Source organism: Pangasianodon hypophthalmus, chromosome 14 (genome assembly GCF_027358585.1).
Source record: "Pangasianodon hypophthalmus isolate fPanHyp1 chromosome 14, fPanHyp1.pri, whole genome shotgun sequence".
Classification (NCBI taxonomy): domain Eukaryota; kingdom Metazoa; phylum Chordata; class Actinopteri; order Siluriformes; family Pangasiidae; genus Pangasianodon; species Pangasianodon hypophthalmus.
Window position 1 is genome coordinate 16,914,890 of NC_069723.1, and position 20,794 is coordinate 16,935,683.

The 20,794-nt window shown below is 38.3% G+C and overlaps 1 protein-coding gene across 1 annotated transcript; it reads left to right on the top strand.

Annotated features, from left to right (window-relative positions):
• Positions 1-5,554: 5,554 nt before the first annotated feature.
• On the top strand, positions 5,555-20,529 carry bag6 (BCL2 associated athanogene 6). Its single transcript, XM_026934883.3, has 25 exons — positions 5,555-5,765; positions 6,258-6,368; positions 7,496-7,613; positions 9,028-9,257; positions 9,521-9,592; positions 9,677-9,793; positions 9,959-10,143; positions 10,758-10,887; positions 11,307-11,510; positions 12,068-12,287; positions 12,422-12,481; positions 12,627-13,120; positions 13,277-13,361; positions 13,458-13,819; positions 14,510-14,786; positions 15,736-15,905; positions 16,032-16,085; positions 16,189-16,291; positions 16,884-17,008; positions 17,127-17,261; positions 17,635-17,682; positions 17,833-17,997; positions 18,095-18,202; positions 18,443-18,589; positions 19,101-20,529. Exons 2-25 carry the CDS (start codon positions 6,285-6,287, stop codon positions 19,194-19,196), a joined length of 3,789 nt encoding a protein of 1,262 aa, XP_026790684.3. The 5' UTR covers positions 5,555-5,765; positions 6,258-6,284; the 3' UTR covers positions 19,197-20,529.
• Positions 20,530-20,794: the final 265 nt, after the last annotated feature.

The following is a 20,794-nucleotide window of genomic DNA, read 5'->3' on the forward strand; positions in this document are numbered from 1 at the left end:
ACACTGCTCAGGATATCCTGCAGCTCCAACTGAGTCACACACACGCCCCACAGAGTCCTCATCAGCTTCCAAACCCTGTGTCTTAACTAAGAGAGAGCAGGAACACACACTCAAAGACCCACACACACAGTTATATACAGCATGTTCTATAAAGGTTCTAGCTAAATGTGATCAAATTATATACATATTTCAAATTCATTTTAGAGCAATTTAAAATGAAATACGTAATGAATAAAACACAAAGGAACATGCTGTTATAAATGTCGACTTTTATTTATTTAAAGTATATCACATCAAATTTTTAGCCATTTATAGTTACATTTAATGTTGTGAAATGTCCACAAAACAAATTTGTGCCAGTTATCACTTATTATATTTAAAGCACTTATTATTATTAAAGCAGCTCCCACACCAGCCTCTCATTTCTCTCTCATCTCTCTCTCTCTCTCATTCAAAAACTATGCAACTTGTCCTGTTACCAAGAAACCAAAAAACACTCCATCACTTTATGCTTACAGCTTTACCTCTGACTGACAAAGAGTTGACACTGGAGACTCCTTCCAAAAAGGATAAACAAACATCTCCTTTTAGAAAGCTTCACTATATCAATGACTGCACACATTTATTTTTTTTAAATCCATTTATATTAAGTATCCTCCATACAAGTCCATGTGTTGGCTATTACTATAGAAATGACAGCATATAAAAATGAGTACTGTGGTATAGCTGGGATTTGCCTCACAGCCGGAACAATCCGTCAAAACTGCTGCGATAGAAAATTAAGAATTAAACTGTGCTGTGGTATAAATGATATAATATGAAATGCACAGTGTAATAAGGATGCATCATGAGTTTTACCTAGTCACAAAGTAAAACCTTTTTACTGCTTCCCGATCTTCTAACCGGCCCAGCAGAAATGTGACTTATGAAACAGCACTGTGTGATATGGAAATGAGGTTTACTGCACTCTGAGCATGTTAATGATGCTAATCCTGGGATTACTGGCACATTTTCAAGGTGCAATTACATCACCAAGTGTTTGGGATCACCGCAACCAGAGATTCTGCTTCGGGTTAATCCTGTCACATTCATTATCAGGCCAGGTGGAGAAGCGTCATCAGAGCTGCTGTGAAATGACGCCGAATTAAAGAGCTTTGTATTTCAGAAAATGGATGTAGATCAACCTCAGATTTGCTGGTTCCAAGAACATCAGACATTACAGGCCATATGTTACAAAGCATATGGGTGCTGCCTCGAGCATTATCCTTATAGTTTGGGCGGAAAGGTTTTTAACCAGTCTACCATTTAATCCTAGCACATTTTACATGCAAACACTAATTATAACATGATGTGTAGCAGTACTAATTCACTTGAGTAAAAGTAAAACTGGCCATCAAGAAAACTACCAAAGTTAGAGCAAATAAATTGTTTGGTGGAAAAATTACTTGAGTAATTGCTTTACAAATTCCTTTTTTTTGTCTACAATTAACACAACTAATCTGTATAACCGTGTAATCTGTATATCTGAGGAACGCATTTTTGACCAATTATATTAACTAATTATGCTGAAGAAAACACCACATGTATCATCAAGGTAACATTAGCTGACAAATGCTGTTGGGGTTTCTGTAGCTTGCTAGGTTCATTAGCTAGCTAGCTCATGTTAATTCATACATGTTTCTAGCTGTATCTAGCAAAGATGCCCTTACACATTATCCTGAGTGTTACACAGACTGTAGCAGCATTTAGATATATTTAACACAACAGCCAATTCGCTAACAAACGTCAAAGTGACATCTAAAGTTTAATGCAGAGCTTTCATACTGTAAAACATCAAAAGATATGGCTAGCTAGTCTAGCTCACTCAGCTAGCTAATAGCTTAGCTGTGCAAGTTAACCCAGGTTGGAGGTTGAGCTGTGAAATGCTGATATCTCCACTGGTTTTTGTAGGCCAGTAACACACCATTTTATTTGAATGATTTAAACGAATTTGGGGGAGGATGCTCATCTGTCTTTGCAGTCTCAGGCATTGCTGCTGCTGACTAAGCATTTGGCACCTGAAGTGTAGTTTCTGCAGGAAACTGATTTATTTTAATTGGGTCTAGAAATTCGTACATGCATTGGCTTACATCAAGTTAAATGCATTTTTTTTTACAGTGTTACTATGATAAATACATGTAGTGAAGATAAATATATTATTTAAAAATTATTTAAAAATACTATGATCCATCCATTCTCTGTACCACTTATCCTACACAGGGTCACAGGGAGCCTGGAGCCTATCACAGGGGACTCGGGGCGCAAGGCAGGGTCCACCCCTGGGCGGGGTGCCAACCCATCCCAGGGCACGATTGCACATTATGAACAATTTGGAAATGCCAGTCAGCCTACAGCACATGTCTTTGGACTTTTTTGTTCTAATCCCTTTGGAGGAAGCCGGAGTACCCGGAGGAAACCCCCAAAGCACAGGGAGGGGCTCCTCACACATAGAGCAGAGGTGGGATTTGAACCCCCAACCCTGGAGGTGCAAGCAAACATGCTAAACGCTAAGCCACCTTACCCCCCAACTACTATGATAAAAAGTAAAAGTCCTATGGTTTAATTATACTCAAGTGAACCATGTACTCAAGCACTCTAATCAGAGTACATGTAGCTTGTTACTCTCGTGTCTAGACTTCTGATTTTTATACACATTATTATCCTAGCACACCTTCACAAGAGAAGTTAAAAACTACTGAATGGACAAAATATAGTCACTGAAGCATTTTCCACCAAACACTATACAACAAAGCAGCACTATAAGGGCAAAAAACACACACATGAATATGCAAAAGGATTGACACTCAGTCTATTTAACGTGCTAATCACCTTTCTGTTGAATTAACAGCTGTTATACACAGTGCTGCTCTTGTCATGTGGCGTTGTACAAACACAAAGTGCAGCCAGTAAAGTGTGTTTACTACATAAATAGCACATTTCAGGTCTCTAGCACAATTCAGGTCTGATTGAATTTTATCATATTAACACAATAGACATAACTTTCTTATTAGAGTCTCCACCATTATAAATATTTTATATAATAGCTCACAGTAGAAACTGATGCAAATGTTTCTAAAAATATCATTTAAGCCCTATTCACGGAGTTTGGTTTCTCAGGGTGGCATCTGTAAGAAAATGCCTCTAGTAAGAAATATAACATTTAAACCCTCACATAAACTAACTTCTAGCAGGTTTCTTTTCCTATGTTACATATTTGTGTGACACATGGAGATATGATCGTTTTGTTGATGGTTTCCGATAGTAATTATTCTATCGCTATTTCAAAACAAAGTCAGACCTGTTTTTAATGCATATGATTCTTAAAGGAGTTTAACCCTTTCTAGCAGTACACTGGCATTCCATTCGGTGGAATGGAAAATCAACTCATTGGACATTTTCAATCAATATAAACAAATGAGTTATTTTATCTGTTATAAGATTAGTCTGTTATAAGATTAGTCAGGACGCAGTTGGGTTTCTGTGTGTAGAGTATCGTGACTCTGTGTTTAGCTGCTTGTGAGCAGGGTGATGGGAAACAATTCACACCTCTCCACAGTAACATTGGTACAGAGATAAACCAGCAAATTCTTAAAGCTCTAAATGTCTGCTTTCATATGAGCCTTTAACCACTACTGTGGAGTGTGATATCACAAATAAATTCAATGCTGAACCAGGTACCCCCAAAACCGGCACAAATTCCATTTTTTGGCCTCAATGATTTATATGGTGTGAAAGAGCAAAAAGATGCACAAATGACTGCTTTTAAATAATAGTGTACAACATTAGTTTTCTCTTGCTGTCTGATTTTGTATTTGCATATAATAATTTACAATAATAATACAACAGAAAAATCATAAATGTCATACTGCAGAATAAATCAAATGTTAATTAATCACTAATATATATATATATATATATATATATATATATATATATATATATATATATATATATATATATATGTAGATATATAGATATAGATATATATATATATAAGGTTTTCTAAGATGAATAGAGTTAATGTTGCAGAGTCCTCTGTAATGTGCTCATAAGCCCATAGCTGATAATTTCAGACTTAAACAAATGGAAGGAAAACATAAGAACCTTCACTAACATGTGCCCAGATAATGTACAAACACTCATACACTGAATGAGTATGTGTTATTTTGTGTCGTATTTGAAGTTGGTCCAAATTTTGGTACTGCTTTTCAGGTTTAGCTCTAGGAAATAAATCAATTTCTGGCTTTGGTAAAAGATGTGTTGCTATTTTACTGCATGCATGAAAACCGACTTTCTGATATGTTCTACATATAACCATAGTGCTGCTGATTGATTGATTCTAACTGATCAGGTAGTGTTGATTAATTCAAATCACAGGTCTTTATTAATGCACTTGTTATAGTATTTTGTCATTTCTATAGTAACAACACTCATTCATGAATATTTTTAAAAAGAAAAACACATAACTAGTGATATGGTTAAGATTTGTGTAAGGAGATGTCTATTTAACATTCAATTTCTTTCAATGTTCAATGAGAGCTGCTTAGTTTCTTTTTTGTTTTTTACTCTTTCTAATTTCAAGAGAGATAAAATAGAGTGGTGGAGGAACTATAAACAGTTACAAACTATGACATGTCCTTCATTAATAAATTAAAAACTGGACATGCGGTTACTGGAAAATAATCAACTTTGGGGTGGGAATGGCCCTCCTCTTCACACCACACCATCCCAGTGTTGATTATTTTCCTGTAACAGCATGCCTTGTTATGCTCTATTCCTTAACACAACTTTTTTGGCTGAGAAATCCAGCTTGGTCTGACCAGCTACCAGCTGCCAAAACACAGACTAGATTGGCCAAACCAGTAAAACATTTTGGCTGCTGGTAAGTGCTGGTAGAAAGGAGACTACATCATCTTAGGCAAGTTATTATTTTAAGAAAATAACACAGCAGTAAGGCAACTTGAAAATCCCAAGCATTTAGTGATCAATTTAGTTAAGTAATAAGGAAGCTGGAAAATAACTTACCAGCTGGCAAAGATGGTCTAGCAACTTGACCAGCTACTGACTTGACCAGCTACTAACTTGACCCACTATTAACTTGACCAGCTACTAACTTGACCAGCTTGGCCGGTATCATGGCTACTGGTAGCTGGTCAGAACAAGCTGAAATATTCAGCAAGCAAAGTTGTGTTAAGGAATAAAGCATGACAAGGCATGCTGTTACAGGAAAATAATCAACACCAGGGTGGTGTGATGTGAAGAGGAGGGCCATTCCCACCCTGAAATTGATTATTTTGCAATAACAGCATGTCCAGAAGTGTTTTATTCCTCTCATGCCAAAGACTACAGTTTTTAATTTATTAATGAAGGATCTCAGATCTTATACTGACAGGATACTAGTTTTGTATTACCTGATTTTGTCTTGTAAATAATATCAGCCAGGTCATTCATGTCTACTGTAGTTAGTACAGTACCGTGGGTTTGGGGAACGTAGCCAGTTAAATAGCCGTGACCGGAAATGGGCGTGGCTTACGTTATTCATTTCGATACAGGCTAGTTTATGTTAGCTAGCTACGTAACTTGGCTAGCTGTCTGAAATCTAACGTTAGTAATACTGTCATGGTAACAAATACTATTAGAAAGGATACAGTGTTAATTAGATAGATTGATAAAAGCAGAGTCAACACAACAACCTCGACCAGAGAGTGACATAACAGACTTTCACGGTAGGACCCTGCTAGCTAAGCTAGCCTAACACTTAGCTAGCTAGCGTTTTTTGCTTGTTATTTTTTTTAATGCTAAGAACGTTAACGGTCATTTCAGCGCTGATTATATGTACTGGCAGGATACTCAGAAGTACACGTAAATATTTACAACAGTTTAGCTAATTTATTAATAAAGCAATTCTCCTAGGTAGCCTTGTAGCTCGCGTTGTAGCTCGAGCAAGCTAACTATGCACTATGCAGTTAGGCATGATAGCTAACTTTTAGCATGTATGCTAAATACCAGCTAAGGAGTGGAGGTAGTGGGAGGAAAGTTCAAGAAACCTCTGGAAAGATGGCTAATGTTATGGCAGAACTCATTACACAGCAACCAGAAGCTGTATTCTTTCCCAGCTCTTTCCTCTTTCACTTCAGAAAGTTAACTTCAGCAAAGCAGGTTGTTTTGTGTGTCTGTAGTCGTGTATAATTCAATAATTTAAGATATTTCGTATCTAGTTTCCTGTTCTTGTGGCTGGAAGCAGCATGGAGGAGCAAGAAAACAATATGATAGATGTCACTGTGAAAACTCTGGACTCTCAGAGCAGAAGCTATACTGTGAGAGCACAGGTGAGTTAACTGCTACTTTCTTTAACATTGGTTTAACAGAGGAAGTCAAATCAAGTAGGCTTTATTCCTATTTCTCATACCTCTGATCACAGACACATGTCATGTTAATGGTGCTACACAATATTAGACAAGAGTACAAGCCAATGTGACAGACAATAAACACAGAATATAGATTGTACAATAAACTAGTGGTTTCTCCAGCGGTCCATGAAGCATAAGCAGGGTGTGTGGTGAAAATCACAGTCATCAAACGTATTATTTTTATTATTGGATTATTACACATATTAGCCTGTTTGACTGGCCCTTTGATTTTTGAATGGGTTTCATCTAAACCTCAGCAACTCAAAACACGAGTAGATAGATAAGTAACGTCAAATTGGACGTCCTGCCTGTGAAATCTTTAGGATAAAAAGCACTATAGCTATAATAAATATACAAAATATTATTGTACATATTCAAATAATTTATATGAAGTACATCTCTAGGCTATTGAGGTGCCTCATGGAATTTTTTACTGTTAAAGGTGTATTGGGTAAGATTTGTGAAAAATATGTCTCTAATGGTTAAGTGGGTGGAGCTGAATAAGATTTGAATTATTTTTTTTTTTACTCATTGAATCTGCCTCCATTTGCACCCGTACACACAAAGCTCCACCCCTAAAACTTACGGTGGTTCAACTAGAGTTAGTATTAGTAAGGCATCAGTCATGACATCACTTTCAAACACACTCGGACATTTCATTTTTTTTTTGCTTGAAAGCCAAGTTACAAGTCTATAAACATGCCATGTCTCCTCATAATGATTTATGAGGTTGTGAAGGAGCGTTGGGGGTGTGTCTGTAAAATCACTGACAAGAGGCCAGTCCAAATTCAAAGAAAGTTCCAGAGCAGAGGGCAGGTTTTCAAACTTAATTCTTTCATTCACTTTGGAAAGTATTGGAATGGCAAGGCTAATTTTTTATTTATTTATTTTTTGCTGTACCCCGAAGACATTTGGCTTTGAGATCAAAAGATGAATGTGAGACGATAGATCAGAATTTCAACTTTCATTTCCTGATATATACATCTAGATGCGTTGAACAAATTAAAACAACTTATTAAGTGACAGCTTTACATTTTACTCCCTAGATCACTGTGAAGGAGTTTAAAGAGCACATATCTCCCTCAGTGGGAATACCTGTTGACAAACAGAGGCTGATCTACCAGGGAAGAGTGCTTCAGGATGAGAAAACTCTGGCAGAATACAGTAAGTGTGTTCAGACATTTCCTTTGACAGTCCTGTTTAGAACTAGTTGTTTTGTACAGTTTGTCCTTAAGGGGTGTCCCAGAGGTTGACAGCAAGAATGAACCAAATTTGGCAGACATCTTGGGCTGAATTATAGGTATGATATCAGTATTACGATAAATTCCTTCACAGTACACTTTTGAGATATCGGAGGTATTATCAGTACTTTTATAACATTGTCTGACTCCATTGCTGCTGACGCTGACAAGTAGCTGATTGGAGAGTAGGAATGTGTTTGTGTACAGAATGTTCTGTTTTCCCTTTTTACTCTATGCTAAATCATCCCTTTTCACAGCTGCAGAATAAAAGCTACACTGCTTCTTTGCTGACACTTAGCAACCTAAATTTTGTGATCCATATTTGTAAAAGTTTGTGGACACCTGGCCATCGCACCCATATGTGTTTGTTAAAAATCTCAATCCAGATTTAGTTCTCCTTTGCTGTTATAATAAGCTCCACTCTTCTGGGAAGGCTTTCCACTAGACTGTGGACTGTGGCTGTGGGGATTTGTGTTCATTCAGCCACAAGAGCATTAGTGAGGTCAGGCACTTATGTTGCGTGAGGAGGACTGGTGTGCAGTCGGTGTTCCAGTTCACCCTAAAAGTGTTCAGTGGGGTTGAGGTCAGGGCTCTGTGCAGGCCACTCGAGTTCTTCCACTCCAACCTTGGCATACCATGTCTTCATAAACCCTGCATTGTGTACAGCGGCATTGTCATGCTGGAACAGGTTTGGGCCTCTTAGTTCCAGTGAAGGGAAATCTTAATCCTACAGCATACAAAGACATCCTGTATAATTTTGTGCTTCCAACTTTGTGGCAACAGTTTGAGGAAGAACCACATATGAGTGTGATGGGCAGGTGTCCACATACTTTTGGCCATATAGTGTATTTTTGGCATATTGCCGACCACTCCTGACAACCAGGGTGCACACATTTCTTTTTTTACATTTAAAATTTTTTAATATGATATGCATACTGGAGCTCTTAGGATTGATATATATATAATGCCTACCTGTAAAGATGCTATTATTTTTTTTATTTAACGTTTTTCACTCAGTGAATTTGCATCATGCATAAATAATGCATCAGTGAATGATGCAAATATTAGTCCGATGCTAATATGCAATATTGGATGCATTCTTGCTCTTTGAACTCTTCTTAGCTTTCAAAGCACACCTAACTAGTTGTTTATTTGCTTTCTAGCATTAGGCGTTTCTTTGATAATATAGCAAACCATAATGTTGTTTTTAAGATGTATTTGTAATGGGATTCACTGAAGCTAACAGATAGCTGTTGATTACTCAGGACAAACCTTCATTTTCCTTTGATCACGGCATTTGATATGAAAGTAGAATGTTTCTGTTCTTGTGTTTGCAGACGTCAATGGTAAAGTCATTCACCTGGTGGAGCGAGCCCCGCCCCAGACAACTCAGTCAGGATCAGGCTCAGGGGGAGTACCCGGGACTTCAGGAGCCTCACAGAGTGGAACCACCACAACTCCTCAGGCCATGCCTCACGGAGCCACACATGATCGCAATGCTAATAGCTACGTTATGCTTGGTACTCTTAATCTCCCAGTGAACGTCATGGACCCCCAGCAAATTCAGGCATGGACAAGGGCTTTCTTTATTGGTCAAAAGCAAAGATGTCAGTTTTTTTTTTGTTTGTTTTTATTTTTATTTATTTATTTTTTTTATTTATTTATTTTTTTTAAATATATATGCATAGTACACACCATGTCATACATGCTAGAATGACTGCCTGTGAATAGCCTGAGAAAAAATAGCCAGGTATCCTGTAGACATTTTACTGGCTGAAATGTAATTATGTTGATGAAATTTTAATGTCATTTGCGTATGTCTTTTCTCAGATGTCTATCCAGCAGATAATGGCGGGCCTCGGGGAGGGTGTTAGGAATACACGAGTCAGCAGCAGTAATGGGGTATGAGTGCCATTTAAACATTTAAAACCACAAGTCTCTGTTCAAAGTATTACACATAATGATATGTGTATTTTTCTCTGCTAGAACAACGGCTCAGTGAATGTTGATATGGATCAGACCCTGCAGAGTGAGCCCAGACTGCGGCTGCTCCTGGCTGAAAATTTGTTGCGAGACACCGTTGCCCTGATTCAGAGACTGGAGGTACTGAGAATCTCTGAAGCACATTTCGCATCACGCTCAGTGAATGAATAACTAGTTGCCGATTTGTATTATGGGCTATTATTAAATTAATGTCGTAGGTTTGCAAGTTTGAGAATAGCTGATGTCTTTACTCACACTCAATATCTGGCCTTACTGTTCTTATAGGGTCAGCCCATGGATGGTTCCTCAGCTCAGGATTCTGCACCGCCTCCTTCTTCCTCCACCTCTACACCTTCTCCTTCTGTCCAGCCCATGGACACATCCCCCCCTCCATCCAGCTCACCTCCATCATCCTCTACGTCCACTCAGACTGATAATGCACCTCCTCCTCCTCCTCCTTCAGGCCCCAAGTAAGGATAGACACTGAGACTGAATTGGTCAAAACTTAGAAATTGGAAAATGTCTCTCGCACACTTAGTTCACATAGTTGTGTCTATTGTTCTTTAGAAATTATTCCTGGTAATAATTCTTATTATTATTGGTTATTAGTTATTGGTTGCAGAAGGTGTGAAAGTGTATTGAATGTGTATTAATTCTTTCTTTTTAGTGCAACAAATTTCTATATTTTATTATGCATATTATCAAAGAGGTTATTGTGAAGTCCTACAAACTTTGCTAACAAACTGGCAGCAAAACAGTAGTGTTGCATTCAAAACTGTTCAGTGATACTTTTATTTAAAAATAGGAAAAATCAGAATTTGTAATTGCTCTTAACAGATATAGTAATTGCTCACCCCTATTATGAGCAAAATCTCATACTGCGCATCCCTACTTGAGATGACAGTTTTTGGTTGAGTTGATAATTGCCTGCTAGTATTTCAGATCTAGTAAGTATCTACTCTTGCACTAAGACTAAACTGAGGGTGCTGTCTTTTCCAGACTTTTGGTTCTAGTTCCTGTGAGGGTATCTGAAATAAAAACACATTGTAATGTTGTTTGAATTGTGTATTCATGCTCCCATCAGCCACCCCAGCCCTGCAGAAATGGTCGAGATGTTAGGAGAGCTGAGAAGAGTAGAAGAGAGACTCCAGCCATTCATCCAGAGAGCTCACTCCATCCTGGAGGCAGCCACCACTGCTGATTACAACAATAATGTATGCAAGTGGCTGTCATGGCCATCCAGTATTCAATTAAAAATACATTTTTATTGGCCTATTTGATTATTCAGTGAATGTTTCATATGTATATCAAATATCCATTTAATATTTTTTCTATACGATTAGATCAGTAGCTCATATCAAAGCTCTTCACACCCTGGTATTGGTATGAATACACACAGCACATGCCGAAAATGGTGGTTGAGCTTACAGTAGTATTAAACGTTTGAGCAAAAAATATAAAACATACTCTATCAGTTATCATATTATTATTATTATTGGGTCAAAGATGTGCTAGATGTCCTTTTATTTTTTTATTCCTTATTCCAGTGCCAGTTACTTCCCATAGATAAACAATATTGTATAACTGTATTATTCATTTCATTAATTAAATGAGAGAAATGGTTTCTATGCAGACACAGGAGAGAGAGGAGGACCAGCATGTTCTAAACCTGGTGGGAGAAGCTCTTCGGCTCTTAGGAAATGCTCTGGTTGCCCTGAGTGATCTGCGCTGTAATCTGTCCAGTGCACCTCCCCGTCACCTGCATGTGATCCGGCCCATGTCTCACTACACTTCCTCCGTTCTGCCACCAGGTGGAGTGCATCACATGCCTATACAGGTAAGACCAAGTGTTCCTTTTATAAACGAGAGGCAAAGCCTTTCCAGGATTCTAATAGCCACTGAGATAAGTAAATGAATTAATAGGTAAATGGGCTACTGTTTGAAATCTTTGCTTTTTATGAGTGTTGCTACTATGTCACTACAATATTTTAAATATTTGTATCACTACCATAGCATAAATCTTACATAAACATATAGTACTGTGTATCAAGTTATTTTGTTTATGTTTACATATGCATATACCTCATACAAAATCTAAAATAAATTGAAAGCAGAATGCATGCAGTATTCATTTTGAGGCCACCATGGTAGTGGTTAGCTTTCAGAACTTTACTTGCAATATGCGGTATGTACAGACAGATCAGTGTTATACTAATAATGAAGCCAGTAGTGAGATATCCATGCAGATATTGAGGGAAAGTTTACTTTTTATATCTGGAGAAACCTTGATGTGTAGTGTGTGTTTTATAATAAAGAATAAATCATCATCATGTGTTTGAGTATAATTTGCCATTTTATTAATGAATATAACTGCTTGATTATACATTCTTATAGGTTAATTTGGGGACCACAGTGACCATGTCAACTAACGGCAGACCACAAGCTGAGAGTCACTCTCAACCTGCTGACCAATCAGAACAACAAGGGCAGGGACAAACACCCACCCCACAGCCAGGTATGGCCAATCAGCAGACTGGACAGCCAGGGCCCAGAGTGATACGCATAAGCCATCAAACCATGGAGCCAGTGGTGATGATGCAGATTAACATTGATGGTGGGTCTTTCCTGTGAGTGGGCATGTAGGTCTGTGCATGTACATGCACATATGTGCCTGCCTGTACGTGCATTAACATCATAAACGCACACGCGTGTGCAACTTTAAAATACACATCTAATTTTGTGTTTCAGATAATGGAAGCAATGCCCACGCTGCTGGACAACAGAATGCTGCTGGTCCCGGGCAGCCTGGTAAGAGATGAACACCTTTCACACAGTTGCATACATTTTTAATTAGCCAGTAGTCACAATGAGGGTTTGATTGCAAACAGTACAGCTTTACAATGTTTCTGTGTCTTACTTATGATTTTTATGTTTCTCCGTATTTCCCTCCCAGGCACAACTCCTGTACAGATACCGGGTTTACCTCCAGAATTCATGCAAGCCATTGTAAATCAAGTTACTCAACAAGCTATGGCCATGGCAAGTGCTGCCGCTGCTAGTCAACATGGACAACAAACCCCAAACCATGCCACAGGTCCCGCCCCTGCCGGCACAGGTCCCGCCCCTGCCGGCACAGGTCCCGCCCCTGCCGGCACAGGTCCCGCCCCTGCCGATACAGGTCCCGCCCCTGCCGATACAGGTCCCGCCCCTGCCGGCACAGGCCCCACCACTGCTGGCACAGGCCCCACACCTGTTGGTACAGGCCCTGCCACAGCTGGTACAGGCCCTACTCCCCCTCCCTTTCCCCCTCACCCACATCAAGCTAGGTTTGTATTCACCTTGCCTTCCTTTCCTCACCGCATGGCAAATCCTTCCTTCACCACCAGAGGAACCACCATCAATCTGCGAACTGCTGTTCCTCCTATGATGGGCCAGCATCCAGGCCAGGTTAGCACCTTAACATTCAGTGTATCATAGAGAATAGTTACAAACATCTAGTTACCATCAAAGACACTCTAAAACATAGAATATGTCTACTAGTTCATAGTTATAGTTCATATACCAGTTAAATTTCTTCTGTGTATATTTATTTCTTTCTTGCAGGCTACGCCCATGAATCCAGCTGCTATTAATCAAATGATTAGTGGAATGATGGGACAGCTCTTGACAGGGGTTTCAGGCCAGATGAGTATGTTTACAATATGTACAGTGCTCTAGTTTCAGAATAAACTGAATACAGACAACATTTGCAGTATGCATTAATACTTCTTTTTTATTTCTACAGCCAGTGAGGCCACTACCTCCTCCTCGTCGTCCTCCTCCTCCTCTCACACATTCACATTTTCCACCTCATCTTCCTCTTCATCCTCTTCCTCATCCTCAACCTTTCCCCCATCATCTGAATCTACCACCAGTGCCTCAGGAACCACACACTCCACAAGCACCACTGCAAGCACTGCTCCCCAGCCTGGCCCACCCCCCGCACCTGCTCAAGGGGCTCCCCTAATGGGCAACTTGGACCAGCTTCTAGGCTCTGTCCTCGGAGGGGTGGCTGCTGCTGGCCAGGCTCCAGGAGCAAATCCTTCTGTTACTGTGACCATGCCAGGGATACCTGCCTTTATTCAGGGAGTCACTGACTTCATACAGGTCAGAAAGCAGTTCAGTATTAAACATGTTTACCTATGTAGCTGTTAGTAGATCTTCTCTGACTATTTGGCAACCAACCACGTCAAAAAAAGCAAGTGAAATTTACATTTCTAGCATTCAGCAGATGATCTTATCCAGATTGACATACAAAAATGCTTTATAGTCTCCATCAGAGAATATCTTCATGCTAGTAAAATACGTCAGGTTCTAACAATCCCATCAAAACAAGATTGCTTATTAAATTAAGTGTTAATGTATTAAATGCTAAATGTAAGCATTACACAGTTAAACATTACACTGTTAGATTCAGATAAGTATATATGCTACTGCAGGATGCAACCAAATAGATAAAACATGACTGGAGCTTGTGAATCAATGCACCAGGGTCTTTAGCTAAGCTCATTAATATCACTGTTATTTAGGTTTAATTAATTGGAAAAGCCAAAACTCCTAACCTAAGGGGGGGAAACATACATAGAATTCATAAACGTACCTTTTATAATGTATTTCTGTCACTACTGGGACTTGAACTCTTCTAGCCCCGAGCACAGAAACCTAGCTATTGAGCTTCCACTGCACAAACTATGCCATAATTTGATCTGTTATTATGGATTTAATAGCATGGATTTAATAGATTTTAAATGTGCATTCAGACTTCTATATGGTAATTTGTGTATACTTCTTTGTCAGGCCTCACAACAGAGCCATGTTCAGCCCCCCACAGCTCAACCATCAGGTCCCACTCCTACTCCTCCTACTGCTGAACCACAATCAGAGCCTGCAGAAGGTGCCGCAGCTGAAGAAGTCCTGAACACAGAGCTATTCACTGGGATAGTGCAGGGGGTCCTTTCCACTATGATGGGCTCTCTAGGTGCCCCACACAACAACACTGAGAGCATTGCTCAGTTCATTCAGAGACTCTCCCAGACCAGCAACATTTTCACCCCCAGCACAGGAGAAGCCATGGGTGAGAGTTTGTCCAATAACAGTTTGCCCATTATAAGCATTTATTTATGTAGTTGCTGTTGTGCCAAGTTTAGAGTGTTTACTAATAATCTTGCATAATGTCTGGAAACAGACATCTGAAATATTGAATTTCAAGTTTACTAAATATCAGATTTTATTCTATAGTTGAGATAATGATAGCCAATCATTATATATCTCAATTAGGTGTATGAGAATTATTTTTGAATCTCATACATAGATTATCATTTGTTGAGAGGTTTCTTGTTTTGATAATACAGACAAACTGCATGTTGGTTCTTATGCTTAATCTTTTATATAATACTTCAGCAGTCCAAACCTAATCTCTATTCATCACATCAGTAGCATAAGAGCGAATATACAGGTTAAAAACTTCGGGGGAAACAACCTCTTGCCCCAAAACTCACTTATAACAGAAACCTAAGGGCAGTTGTTGAATTCCGTTACTAAGCGTTTAAAATATACAGCTATATAATGCAAATTCAAAACTACAACTATTAAGGTCTTTGGATGAGATGGCAGTGAGAGAATGCATTAACCAGTACTCATGTTGTTTTTCAACCAGTGGTGCGATTAGTTTAAAATAAAAAAAAAAAAAAAAAAAATTCAAAAGTCATTCTGGTTGCACTTTCATGGACAGTTTGTACCACATACCACATCAGTACCACATGATCACAAATTCTTCCCTCTCTGAATGGACAATTCTGCAGGTTTCAAGCTTAAATGAAAAAAAAAATCTTTGAAGCATTCATTAAAGCATTCTATAAATAAGGCTTGTTTTATTTAAACTTTTACTGACTGTTCAATAGTTAAATATGATTCTAGTCAATAGGTTTTACGTTCTACTACATCAAGTACTACATCACTTGAGTATTTTATTTATTTATTTATTTATTTTATATAGAAAGCTAACTGTCTGCCTGTGTGTGTAGGTTTCTTTGGCGACCTGTTGACTCTTGTGTGCCAGAACTTCTCCATGGTGGACATGGTGCTGCTGCTCCATGGTCAGTCTCAGCCACTAAGCCGTATCCAGCCCCAGCTAGCCCAGTTCTTCTCAGAACACTATCTGCAGGGCAGAGAGCCTACCGAAGCAAACATAGCAGTACGTAACACTGTGTATTTCTTCCATGCACATTTCATTAGCAATATCTCATAATGATTTCTGTATGATTTCAGTATGTTACATCACTCTTACTGTTTATTTTTCTTGTCCTTTTCTCAACCAAAGGCAGCTGCTGATAATCTAATCGGGGAACTAGATGAATATATCACAGAGAGTTTCGTAAGTGAATCAAGCCAGTTCTGAGTGTTACTGTACATACATGGAATATTAAAATATTTATTGTGCATGTCTTTTGTTTTATCTCTCTCTCTTTATCTCTCAGTCGTCAGTTACAGTACGGGATGGGGTGGACATCACTCAGACAAACCGATCTTTTCTAAGACAGCAGCTTACTGACATTGCCACGCACATTCTTCAGTGCACGGGTATGTCCAGAAACACTTATGTACATTATTTATACACTTCACTTCTGGAGGTTAAACATGCCAATTCAAATGAATGACCTAAAACTGCAGATGTTTAAAAAGCTGGCTAAGATAAATCTGAAAAGTTTATGGCTCAACTTTCCTTCTACCTGAGTCATCCCAGAACCTGTACATTGAAAATGCCTCACAGAGAATCTTCACAAAAGCCAAAGATACACTTATAAGCAAGCTAGAATGCAGATAGATCACCAAGACTCTAACACTGAAAAGCAGAATTTTAAAATTCTTTTTTCCAGCTACACAGAAAAATCAGGAATGCTCCTGCTTGGTTATCACCAAAGCCTGCATCCACACTGACACTGCCCAGTCTTAAACCAAAATATTTACCATAGTGTATATATACACTTATTCATTTGGCAGACGCTTTTATCCAAAGTGATTTGTCGGGGAGAATATAATAGCAGAAAACAGAGCAGTTGAAGATTAAGGACTTGCTTGAGGGCCTAAAAAATTTTGAATGCAGATCCTTTGCTGTGATGTATAACCCAAAGTATGTATGCTGATGTGTTGGTTATGTTTAACCCCTTTTTAGATCACACGTTTGGACCGCACTTGCTGCAGCTGTGTAACCGTGCACTTTTTGAGTGTTTGGCCCTCAATCTGTACTGCCTGAGAGGAGAGCAGGGTGCCCTTACTGCAGTCATCAACAACCGCATTGTCAGTACTCTAACTATGAAGTCTCTCTTCCACAAACAGTATACTTCCTTCAGTTTTATTATAAATGATTATGTACTAAACACTGTCTTATGTACAATCTCACTCTATTCCTCTCCAGAGGACCATGTCAGCAGAGGTGAACCCTAGTGTAGTGAACTGGTTGACCAGTATGATGACTATGAGACTGCAGGTCATTCTGGAGCACATCCCAGTCACAGAGGAGCAAATCCTGCATTACGTTGTCCACACTCAGGTGAGAGTGTCTTATCACGCCAATACACAAACATTTGTATTTGTACATGCACACAATCCTGATATCCTGAAGTGTCAGGACTTCTGTGTAAAATGGAATATCCTATGTGGTATACCAAGTAGCAAATGCTACTTTTATTTTTATTTTTAATTTTGTGCCAAAAATTACATATAGTAGTTAGAAATGTTAATTCAAATATAATAATACATTGCTGTTTTACAACATTAACATTATTAGAATTTCTAGTGCAATATACTACCATATGACAAATGTTAATTTAAAAAATAATAATGAGAAGCAGCTATGCACCATTGATTAAGCAATGTTTGATTCTTGTTAATCAGTAACATTTGAACATGAAATTTCATATTAGGGTGAAGAAGCAAGAGAGGCACATGAGTCAGAAAGTCATCCTATGGAGGTATGTATATTTATACAGATGGAGAAATGGTTGGCTTTCCAGAATTACTTTAGATGTGTCTATCCACAATACTGTACAATATGATCACTGTATGGACTCTGATTATTTGAAAGCTAAGTTGTCTAATGCTAACCTCTGTCTCATCCTCAGATGGATGACACTCTCTCTCCCACTCCAGCTACCACAGCAGAGGAGGCCATGGTGAGCTCCCAGGAGGAAGGGGCAGTTGGAGGTTCAGCTGGAGAGACGGGGGAAGCAGCAGGTGGAGAGGAGCCTGGAGAAGAGGCTGAAGCCTGGGCAGCTGCTTTACCACCTGTAAGCCCTCCGTTCTGCTCGTTATTCATTCTACAGAGTCTCCGTACTGTTGGTGTGGTAAATAGCATAACAAATGCTTCACCTCATTCTGTTGCAGGAGTGGGTGCCCATCATTAGACAGGATATAAACAGCCAGAGGAAGATGAAGGCCCAGCCTCCGCTATCTGATGCATATCTCCAAGGGATGCCTGCAAAGCGCAGAAAGGTAACGTTTTTTTAAAATTATTTTTAATGAAAACAACCATACAAGAAAAGCTTACTGATGTTTTGGTAAACACACAGTGCCCTTTTTACGCTCACACGCACATACACACCAAACTTGGTAAAATATGCTATTTTATTATTTTATTTTTTAGTATGTCCTTGGGTAAAAAAAAAACAGGAATATACATAGACTCTTAGTGATTCCCTAAAAATAGGGTATGTTTTCGTGTTTGATCAACAGACAGCACAGAGTGACGGTCCCAAACTCACACTCTCTGAGGCAGTGAGCCAAGCAGCGAAATCAGTTGGCGTCACACCTGTCACGTCACCCAGTGCCTTACAGGAAGATCTTGAGAGACCAGAACTACAGGAGGCATACGCACAACAGGTACAGTAATAGTAATGTATAGTAATGGAACTGCTTGTCAAGGTAGATTAGTGTCTTTAGAGTATTGTTGAAGAGGAAAACAAATCCACGTCTCTGTATATTTTATTTTGATCTGTTTACATTTGTTTACATCATTGAATCATTTTGATCACTAGTCTTTATCAAAATTTGATTTAAAAAAAAAAAAATTTTTTTTTTAATTTATTTATTTTTTTTTTTTTAGCAAAATGACAAAAATAGAATTCTGAAAACGTAAAATGTTAATTTCCTTCTGCAGTCTCTGAAATTCGGCTGCCAATCATGCCTCAGATGGATTCTATTTTTATTAAGATTCTATTCACTGGAATGATGTTGATTCATAATAATGATTGATTGATTCATTATTCATTATATGGTTGATTCTCTATTATTTTCATGTTTGTTACAGATTTGGTGTTAACAGACCACTTAATTTTTAGCATTTGATTGAAACAGAAGCATCTGTTTAATCGTTTATTCTTTACATTCTTAGATGAAAAATGACATCAAACAACGAGTAAGAGAGGACCCCAATTTCAGCTCTAGAAGGTTTCCCAACACAAACACAGTCTTCTCACCAGACTCATAACCAGCATATGTCTGCTCCATGGCCCGCCTTCCTCTGCTGCATGTGTATGCTCTTTCTGGTTTCTTTTTAATTATTTGAGTTTAAACAAGATCTACAATTTTGAAACTATCAGAAGATTTTATGCTGTCTTACTGCTTATGACTCTAGTATTAAATTATTAGACAAGACTGCATTATGGATTGTCCAAGAACTGGTCTATGACCATTTTGCTCCTGTTTGTGAAAAGGATGCGCAGCTGGAACTTGGAAAGAAAACAAGGAGGAAGATAATGTCAGACATGTAAGAAAAGCCACAGTGTGTATGTCAGCTGTGACTGCTGAGGCAAGGCAATGTCATGACAGGTGCATTTCATAGATTCTGTCTTGGCAGAAAGCTAATTAAAAAAACTTCTTCATTGTCCGCACATGAACGAGTCCTTACCTTCTCCATGTGCCAAGATCATGTTCAGTGTCTGTTTATATAACTATCATTTAATAACACTGATATTTCAGAATACCTTGCTCCTATGTTTAATCTCTTAAAGTATTAAAAAAGTGCTATTGTTACAAAGGTAATTCCATGCAAGTGGTAACCTTGGAGTTGTTGGGAACCTTGGAGCAGAAGGTTATAAAAGTGCGGGTTAAAAAGGTTAAAAAAGAAAAGGCAGTAAGGTCTAAAATTACCAGGTCTGTTTGAAGGCAGTATGTCCATTAAATAATGAGAGGGATTGAAAACCCATTAAATATTTAACTTATTTTTTTTCCTGTTTAATGTCCTCAATAAGGCTGAGGTTAAATTCAGGCTGGAGGAGATTCTGATTGTTTATTCTTAATTTTCTTTGTTTCATACAGTTAACCATGCATCCATCTGATCTCTGTAGTCTGTGAAGGGCTGATTCAAACCTGTCCCATCCATAGCACATGCTTTACTTTAGTAATATGTATATACCAAATCAACAAATATTTTTAAGACTATAATTACTGTGTTTATTCGAGCCTTTTTAATATATGTAAAATTTTCCTGCATAAGTCTTTAACATTCACAGTGTTTGTTAAATGTATTGCCTCTTCAACAAAAACTCATCACCCAAAAAACCTGCTTTATATCTTTTAGAACAATCTTCAGCAGTAGGATTTACATCTATGATCACAATAAGATGTACATTCTCACTGATATGACGTCAGTATCAGTTCAAATGTCAAATCTGTAACGCTGGAATTTCCCCCCAGATTTTTTTTCTCTTTTTACTTTCCAGCTTGCCTGCTGTGTAATTCAGAGAAAAAAAGTAACATTGAATTTTGACATTATGAATGTAAAATGCCTAAAATTAAACGGCTTTGCGACATAAACATAAAGTTGCCATTCATTTGCCAATTTTATGCAGTTTTAAGTGTGAAAATGTCTGCGGTGAAAGAATATATTTTTGACTAGGGGATTATTTTTTTTCTGTGGTCTGTGTAAAAAAAAATTAAAATAAATAAATAATAATAAAAAAAAGGCAAGAAAATATGAGAGAAAGCAATATTTAAAAAAAAAAAATATACACCATATGGCCAAACGTATGTGGACACCTGACCGTCATACCCATATGTGATTGTTGAACATCCCATTCCAGATTT